Here is a 10200-nt window from a genome sequence, read left to right as displayed (position 1 = left end):
TACATGACTATAATGTGATGAGCATGATGTCCTTTAGCTGTCCAATGTATGATACGTGGCTAGAAAAGTTGTGGGTGGAATAGCTTTGAACTTGTATAACAATTAACCTCCTCGAACTTCATCATATATATATATATATATATATATAAACACTTTATTTTGTTACAGTAAAATAATAAGTTTAAAAAAATAGTTCTTTCTTTTTGTAAAATGAGTTCACCTGGTTATACTACAGGGAAACAAGTAGTTTTTAGTTTAATGTACAAAAATGACTGCCCAAAATGCTGAATCGTCTAAAGATTCGGAGTTATTCCGGATTTAGCGTTGGAACAAAAACATCTGTCATTAGTGAGTTTAATCAGTTTAACTAACGACTAATATTGATTGTGATTGGAAACGCTTTATCATTTTCTGACACTGTAGGGCTATTTATTATTTAGCTTTAATAATGTGAAAAAGTATACTTGCTGAAGAATCATTACTGTTACGTTGATACGTGGTTTTCCATAGTCGGTTTCCAAGACGCCACATCTATAACTTAAGGTGTCGTCAACAACTAATGCGATAAACTACTAGCATTCAAAATCGTTTTTTTGTACATGGCATCTAACTATTGAATTTTAGATATTAGAAGTTACATTGTTTAATATTTAGAGATAATTGTAAGAACAAGCCTTCGAGTGTTTTTAGGCCAATAGCTTGAAAATTTCAACATAAAACTGACAGATTTTGGTGATTTTTTTATGTTGTTGTTGCTGTTGTAGTTACTCGGGTTTATACTATGTATCTAAGCTTTGATCCACAACCTGTCAACAACTTGGCGTAATGATTTTCTAAAATTTATTTTATTTTGTATTTTTATTAAATATTCTCATTTTTTTTCAGAGAGCTGTTTTTACAATTCCTTCTCAGTAATGATTTTTTAACCCTAATATCTCGCTTTATTCATACTTGCAACTCATGAATTGAAATCTTTAAAAAGAAAAATTGGAGGAACATATTCTGATATTGAATGCTTCATTTTAAGTTATAAGAGCCCTCCAGTCGTACAGCGGTATGTCTGCGGACTTACAACGCTTGAAACCGGGTTTCGATATCTGCGGTTGGCAGAGCACAGATAACCATTTGTGTAGCTTTGTGCTTAACTTCAAACAAACAAAAGTTATAAGATTGAAGGACAACCCACAGCGCTGCCTGGATAGTTTTGTGGACTTTAATTCACCACTTCGTTAATTGTTTGTTGCTAAGCCCAAAGCTAATCAATGCTGTTCCCACCATGGGTATCGAAATCCAGTTTCTAGCATTTATAAGCCCATTGACTTGCCGCTGTGCCACTGGGGGGGGGGGGGGGGCGCTTGGTTAATTAAAAAAAAAGTTGGAATATATGAACCACGGACAGCTAAATTTAAGAGAATGTTTATCCAGAAATTAGGATTAATGAACTTGTAAATATTATATATATATATATATATTTCGGTTTTATTTGTTCTATCATCCATTGTAGAAAACTAATGGAGTGACATTTGACGTCATTTCTGAGTAGTACTGCCGTCATGAATAATATTTGACGTCACCTTTAAACAACATTGCAATGTGAATGGTATTAAAAACCACTTCTGAGTTGATTTGTACTCTTCTGTTCCAGCAGCAACGTTTCATTAATTTGTTTTTGTATTTTTTTGTAATAAACCAGTTGGAGTAGAAATTTTGTGGACTGCTGAATATAACAATTATTGAGTCTTATAATCGGTAAGTTTCCCATTGGTTATTGAACTTACTAAAAAAACAAAAGTTGATAATAATCTAGTGTTTTTTTCTTTCGACTTTGGGCCCGGCATGGCCAGGTGGTTAAGGCACTCGACTCCTAATCTGAGGGTCGCGGGTTCGAATCCCTCTCCCACCAAACATGCTCGCCTTTTCAGCCGTGGAGGCGTTATAATATGATGGTCAATCCCACTATTCGTTGGTAAAAGAGTAGCCCAAGAGTTGGCGGTGGGTGATGATGACTAGCTGCCTTCCCTCTAGTCTTACGCTGCTGAATTAGGGACGGCTAGCGCAGATAGCCTTCGTGTAGCTTTGCGCGAAATTAAAAAAAAATCGACTTTTAATCAAACCAATACAAATGTTTTAGTGGTTTAATTATACACGTGTACCCTAACCTTGTAAAGAGCGAGAGTGCTAGTGATAACTGTCCTAGAACGATGTAGCATCATCTTTACCTTGAATAACTGCTAGGATTCGAAGAGTCTGTATTGTTTAGATCTGGGTCTCTGAGTGGTTTATCTCTCCAGGTAGTCCTACAGATAGTCTATATTGTTTAGATCTGGGTCTCTGAGTGGTTCATCTCTCCAGGTAGTCCTACAGATAGTCTATATTGTTTAGATCTGGGTCTCTGGGTGGTTCACCTCTCCAAGTAATCCTGTAGATAGTCTATATTGTTGAGATCTGGGTGGTTCATCTCTCCAAGTAATCCTGTAGATAGTCTATATTGTTGAGATCTGGGTCTCTGGGTGGTTCATCTCTCCAGATAGTCCTGTAGATGGTCTATATGGTTAAAATCTGGGCTCTTTTAATAGTTCATACGATTTCTTGGAGTTAGGCATGGATCGTATGTTTTGAGTGATAATCATTTCCTTGTGGAATAAAACAGTTTTATTAAACTAAATATTCAACCATGGCTTCTGAAACGTCTCCATTCGGAATTCGTTAATATTCATTTAGAAGTTTAGAAACTTCACAAACCACTCCATGCACAATGCATCCATTTCCATAACCATTTACAATGTGCACAACAACACTGTCATGGGTTAAACTTACCTTCGTGCCTCCAGACCCATATTCAAACATTTTTTGCAAACTTGTATAAAGTGGTTGTTATCGCTTTAAGATTACAGTTTTCATAGGCTTTTCATCTAGTAGAAAGGTGATCGAGCATCATCAGGAATGATGTAGAGTTTTGTTTTCCCATCCGTCCAATGTTCCTGTTTTTGTTTACAGCACACAGCATAGATCTTGTAAGTAGTGTCAATTCTGATGTGCCCACCTTGGATACACTAAAGTCACCGTGAATGTTTACAACATGATTTCTTGTACTTTTTTCAATAACATAATAAGTGAGCCTTTATTATGTTCTAAAAAATGATTTCTTGTACTTTTTTCAATAACATAATAAGTGAGCCTTTGTTATGTTCTAAAAAATGATTTCTTGTACTTTTTTTCAATAACATAATAAGTGAGCCTTTATTATGTTCTAACAAATGATTTCTTGTACTTTTTTTCAATAACATAATAAGTGAGCCTTTATTATGTTCTAACAAATGATTTCTTGTACTTTTTTCTAATAACATAATAAGTGAGCCTTTATTATGTTCTAACAAATGATTTCTTGTACTTTTTTCAATAACATAATAAGAGAGCCTTTATTATGTTCTAACAAATGATTTCTTGTACTTTTTCAATAACATAATAAGAGAACCTTTATTATGTTCTAACAGCTACAGATCTTTTATTATCATGTTGTTGATTCCGTTAAATAATCTCGTGCACAGATGTTTTATTACAAATTGCTGATTTCGTTAAAGAGGCTCTCGCGCAGTGAATCATGCATAAAAAAGCCTTGCAAATATTTCATGTTTCGATTTTCCACACTTCCAGTCTTTACAAAATATACTGAATACGTGTGGTATAACACACATACATATACATATAAATATACAGTATAAGATCATAGATAACGAGAATTCTCGTGATGAATGTCTTTAACTTTCACGCAGTAGAGCAAAACTGTTTTGTAATTACTGCTAAAATGTCAGGATTACCATGCTTATAAAAACAAGATAGTAAAGTGAAGCTGCGTTTCGTAAATTCAGTTCGAGAAGTTTCAACAATAATTGATCGATCTTAATCAACCTTAATGAACTTTCTCACGTGACTATTTAAAAGACGACTACATGTAACAGAGATCGGAGATACAAACACCTTTTTTCGGTTTGCAGAATGTTTTTTATTCCCTCACAATTTAACCATTTTAATTCAATAGCAATACCTAGAATATTTTATTTTACACGCACGGAGTTTGTTCGTAAAATAGAGCACATTCTTCAGCCATTTAAATTGCAATAATCATCTCTAGCTGAGCGAGTCATATTAACTGCAATAAATCAATGAAATGCTGAATTACATCAGAACTTGTCTGTCGGATTTAATACAAAGGCATTGATGTTATAAACGTGCCGCCTTCATAAGATCAAACAACTTTCATACTATTGTAGCGGATATATCTATTTATCTATATGACTGTCTCTTTATCTGTCTGCATACCTGTCTATCTGTTTATAAACATGTGTATTATAAGTCTCAATATATCAAATACAACTTTGACAGATTTCGAGGATGACTTAATATTATAAAAGTAACACAATAGGAAAATAATTTTTTAATTTCTTCCAATACAAACACTAACAACTGCAACAAATTAAGTTAAATTATTCAGCTATAATCTAAACATTATTATTTGACTTGAAGCAAAAAAATCTAAATCTCAGATTACTTGGATCTGTACAAAAAATGAACGTAAATATGCAACAAAATTAACCCTTAAAAATCTGTGAAACTTTTCGTGAAAGTATTCTTATTTTCAATTAAGATATATGAAATGTAAAAAAAAACAAATGATTACATACGTCAGTATTTTCAATACGTCATATTTTTGTTTATTTCTATGTTGAATTTCCAGCAAAACTACTCAAAGACTATCTGCGAAAGCCACCCTAATTTTGAAGTAATAGAGTAGAGGGAAAGCAGCTAGCCAACATCACTAACCGCCAACTATAGGACCATTCTTTCCTAAAGAATACTGGGATAGAGTACAGCACGCCTGAAAGGACGAGTAAGTCTGGTGACGGAATTCGACCTCTCGACCTGCAAATAGTGAATCGAGTGTTCTAACTACTAGGTCATGCCAGGTCCGAGATCACTTACATATAAAACGACTTTCGAGCTTTACCACGTCGGTAATTTATAGTTCATGTCGCCATGTTCGGTTATGCATCTTGATGATAGCCCTGCAGCGTAGTTTCCATTGTAAAAAGTTCCGTTGTTAAGCTGTCATGCCCAAAGCGCATCACTCACCACTTCGTACTTTCTATATTCCATAACGTTCGAGAACGACGGCTTCCCAGCCTCACCTTCAGCAGTCCCATCGTACAGAACTCCATAGGTGCCGCATCGGGCGACTTTACTAGTATGTTTTCATGTAGAATAGTATAAATAACCTTTTCATCCTTCAGGTGTTTGAAGTATGTAATGGTTGAATAGATATGTCAGGAAGTGACTAGCGTAAGCGTCTCTTGTGTTGTTTTTATAGACGGAGCTTCTTTTTGACTATGTTGGGTGCTGTTGCCTAGAGCACGTGTACGACGTTTGCCACTAACCTTTGTGTTCATGGATTTTGACCTGCTACGAGACGCTGCGTTTTGCTTACATGGTCTAAGGTAGAACTTGCTGCAGGTTTCTTCCTGGATGTTCCTGGGTCCTCCAGTGAACCCATATTCTTTTGTTTTCCCGTGTCATTAATACATCTTTATGAACTGAGTGTATTTTTGAGTCAGAAGGGCTCTTTTATACCCTTTCTAAATGCGATCAATTTTCAGTGGCATCATATTACCCACACCACGCCAAGCAACATAAAAATATCATTCTGATATATGCCGTTACACAAAGATTTTATATCTGCTGTGTTTATCACGTAACTTGATGATTTACTTATTCAAAATCGTATTAATATAACGCAGTCAACTCTGTAATCATGTTGATACATTTGTTAAAACTGTTTTCTTGAATGGTTTTATTATACATGGCCGTTCTTTATTGAGTATTTGAATATTCAAATAAAAAATCACGTGACAAACGCAACAGATGTGTTCAGATTAATGATTTGAAATTCTCAAGATGGGGATATCCTTTGTGATGGCACTGAAAAATAAAAGAATGTGGATCAAATTGGGGAACCAGGACCATCTAGAAAGAAACTTCAAACAAGTCTTATCCCAGCCAAGCAATGTGTTTGTGCTATATTCTGCATAATGGTGACCATAAGATTTAGAATTAAAAATAAATTATGGGAAGATGACTACTCTTAATATTTTCATACGAGTTGAAATAGTTATTTCTTGATTACTTTAATAAAGAGGGTTTATTATTGTAATAATAGATGGCACCACCTTACAAAGCGTGTAATTTTTTTTCATACCATTCAGACAGTGTGTTTGGAGCGAGACCAGCCATGTGGTACAACGTGTTTAACTTTCCAGCATTAACGAGGTCTGAGAGACAGCAGAATAAATATGCCAGTTTAGTTTTAGAAGATTTATAACGCGTAACGTTAAGCAGGATTACGCTATCCACAAATGTTTTACTTTGTGAATTTATTTATGAAGTTTTCGGATTTTCGAAATTAAAATAGTGGCAGCCAAAGAATGTATGTATGACCTATTCAGTCTGAGAGAAATTAAGCATATTTATTCTAAAACAAGTCGTAGAAAAACATTCCTTATACTACTTTTGTTTTAGACAGCCAAAAAAGAAATGCCCCTAAAAAGAGAATGTTCATTCAGGCGTGGACGACCAGGACATACACCAAAGAAACACCCCCCACCTAACAAATGTAAGGCGTGTTGTCGGAGGTTCACGACATTTTTATTTTCTCACGTGGGCTTATGTGCGTTGGTGGTTGGGTACAGCATCATGGGGGCTTTCACCTTCAGGGCACTGGAGGCTCCTCACGAGGAGGAGCAGGCTGGTCAAGTGACCGAAATGAGAGAAGAAATGGTAAAACGACTTTGGGAAATAACTTATAGCTTGAACATTCTTTACAAAGAAAACTGGACCCACACAGTGGCAGCTGAGATTCGTCAGTTTCAATCAGTTTTAATTTCCCACGTGCGAGATGGTTATGATGGTAAGGGAACCAGTCAACAGTGGTCATTCTCTGGGGCTTTCTTGTATTCTTTAACCGTCATTACCACCATAGGTAAGTCTACTCTGGCATCTCGTCATGACAAAATCTTAAACATTTTATAGTCAGCAAAATATCTATAAAAATACCAACTGATGGACAATAGCAATAGTTGTAGTTTAGTAACAATACAACAACTACTGTGTACGTAACAATGTAACAACACAGTCTTGCTAGTATTGTGTACATAATAATGTAACAACATAATCATTTAAATACTTTATTTTGGTATATATATATAATCATGCCTGCATTGTTCAAATAACGACGTAAAACATATCCATGCTAGTATTACAGTGTAGTCTTGCTAGAATTGTGTATGTAACAACATTGCCGTCCTAGTACTATATTATGGTATATATATATAACCATGCTCTTATTGTTCATATAATGATGTAAAACATAGTTATGCTAGTATTACAGTGTAACAACACAGTCTTGCTAGAATTGTGTATGTAACAACATTGCCGTCCTAGTACTATATTATGGTAATATATATATAACCATGCTCTTATTGTTCATATAATGATGTAAAACATAGTTATGCTAGTATTATGAACATAATGTAATTGTTACAATATAACTATGCTCGTATTGTGTGTAAAGCAATTCAACAGTATAGCCATGCTCCCGTTGTGTATATAACAACGTAAATACATAGTTATGGTAGTGTTATATATATATATATATAAACAAAGTCGTAATTAAAGTAACCATTTTTCGTACATATATAATAAGCGACTTAATCATGTTACCGTCTAGAAACATGTTCTGATGTTTAATTATAAAATCGTTTCGTTTGTATGTTGAAAATCACAAAGCTAGGAGGAAAATTATGTCTTACGTTTAAGACTAACTTTATCTTTTATACTGCTACACTTAACTAATGCTTAACATCAAACGATGCATTTCTCAGGCAACTGCTAATCTAATATTCTGGTATTGTATTACTATATTTGAAGTCTAATTTTCTAACTTAACTCATTAGAGAGTATATGTCTCTATCATTAGATTCACGTAACATATCATTATTTTTGATTCGCACAATTTACTATTATTATTATATCACTATATTTGACTTACACAACATATCACTATATTTGATTCACACATAACACTATAATTGAATCACGCATAACACTATCATTGATTTACACAACATATCACTATATCTAATTCGCACAGCATATCACTATATTTGATTTATACAATACATGTATATCACTATACTTGGTTTACCTTTAGAGCAACCCCAGATATAAATATGATATTGATTAATCTAACACCTGATTTGCAAGTAAAATGTTTTGTAAAAACTGAACCCGACAAATAAAAAAAAGATAACTTTGACCCTTTTCACTCGGAATCCAAACAAACTTTAAAACTAACCTCCAGAAGTCTCACTATACCTCTATAATTATTGGAACAGTTTTTATTCTTGTCAGCTGGTGACTTTAACAGTTCTTATAATGGGAGGAGTTTATTAATTCAAAATTGAAAATCCAACAAAATTAAGAGCTAAATCTTCCATTATTTGATTAGTTGTTGGAGGAACTTACTTGTTGGTTTTTAGGCGATTTTGTATCTTGAACAATCCGATTAGTCTGAAGGAATTTGCTCTATAGTCTTTAAATGACGATGTACCTTGTACAATCTGGTTCTACTATTTAGATTATGTTGTACCTTATATAGTCTGGCTACTCGAGGTCTATCTGCACTAGCCATCCCTAATTTAGAAGTGATAAACTAGAGGGAGGGCAGCTAGCCAATACCACCCATCGCTAACTCATGAGCTACTCTTTACCATCGAAAAGCACGACTGACTCCTACATTATGACGCCCCAAAGGATGAAAGGGCGAGCACATTTAGTGACGCAATTCGAACCCATGACAGGTCTAGTTTGAAGGAATTTCCTCGCCCAAACTTTGGGCGATGTTGTACTACTTACAGTCATGTTAGTCTTTAGGTAATATTGTTGGACTTTATCTGCAAACTCGATGGGAAAGAGTTAATCTTTGAATAATTTTTACTATAATTTAACATAGTTTATAGACGAGTGTGAATCAGCGCCATAGGTAGGCCTAACCGATTAATTGACCAATGAATAGTTTGGTAAAAGTCGCGTGACAAAAGTTTCTTATAAGATGGATTTTTTTTTCTCTGAATGTATAATCATTAGTTTTCTTTCCAAAATTATAAATTTTCGAATGCATTAACCGGAATAAAGTTCTATTTCTCGTACAATTTATCTAAAATAGATGAAGACGTATCGTGCCTATAATTGCTAGACAAAGCAGGGTGAAAAAGCCGCATATTTTTCTCTTTTTAATGTTGCTTAATAAGTAGTTGTTTCTTGGAAAGAAGCGTACTTTATGAATTCGGGTTACGAACATCCTATGGGAATAACCCAGCTTCAAATGTAGATGAAATAGTGTGTACAACAGTTAGCTGCCTACTTAGTATGGGGTAAATCAATGTGACTACTAAGATATTTTTCTACTTACTCCCTTTTGAACTATTATTTAGCTCTACGTTGGTTTGTTAAAATGTATACCAATCTTTCATTTAATTTCTTTATATTGTTGCATTCTTTTTACAAACTAACTAATGTGCTTAAATGTTGTTTTTTATATGTTAATAATGTGTATGTTACCTAAACTAATCCACGTGCTATAGGACAGTGCTATTTTGTTCTATGTTTAAGTTTCTCATGTGTATGTTACCTAAACTAATTTATTTGTTATAGGACAGTCGTATTTAATAATATGGTTAATTTCCTCATTCATTGTGTATGTTAAATAAGCTAATTCATCTGTTATAGGGCGTTGTTATTTAGTGCTATGTCTAAGTTCCTAATACACTAGTAATGTGTATATCACCTAAACTAATTCATGTGTTATAGGACGTAGTTATTAAGTGCTATGTTTAATTTCATCATATACTAATAATGTGCGTGTTACCTAAGCTAATTAATCAGTTATACGGCAGTGCTATTTAGTGCTTTGTTTAATTTCTTCAAGTACTAGTACTGTGTATTTTACCTAACTAATTAATTTCTTATAGGACAGTGCTATTTAGTGCTTTGTTTAATTTCTTCAAGTACTAGTACTGTGTATTTTACCTAACTAATTAATTTCTTATAGGACAGTGCTATTTAGTGCTTTGTTTAATTTCTTCAAGTACT

At 33.9% G+C, this 10200-nt stretch overlaps 1 protein-coding gene across 1 annotated transcript in view; it reads left to right on the top strand.

Annotated features, from left to right (window-relative positions):
* The first annotated feature begins 6310 nt into the window (after positions 1-6310).
* LOC106478256 (potassium channel subfamily K member 10-like) overlaps positions 6311-10200 on the top strand; it is an 89417-nt gene continuing 85527 nt past the window's right edge. The window contains exon 1 of the mRNA XM_013938788.2: positions 6311-7030. Coding sequence (XP_013794242.1) covers positions 6586-7030 — 445 coding nt within the window. The 5' untranslated portion in view covers positions 6311-6585. The remainder of the gene's footprint in view (positions 7031-10200) is intronic.

The sequence above is a fragment of the Limulus polyphemus genome, unplaced genomic scaffold (assembly GCF_000517525.1).
Source record: "Limulus polyphemus unplaced genomic scaffold, Limulus_polyphemus-2.1.2 Scaffold194, whole genome shotgun sequence".
NCBI lineage: Eukaryota > Metazoa > Arthropoda > Merostomata > Xiphosura > Limulidae > Limulus > Limulus polyphemus.
This window is presented reverse-complemented; position numbering and strand designations above follow the sequence as displayed.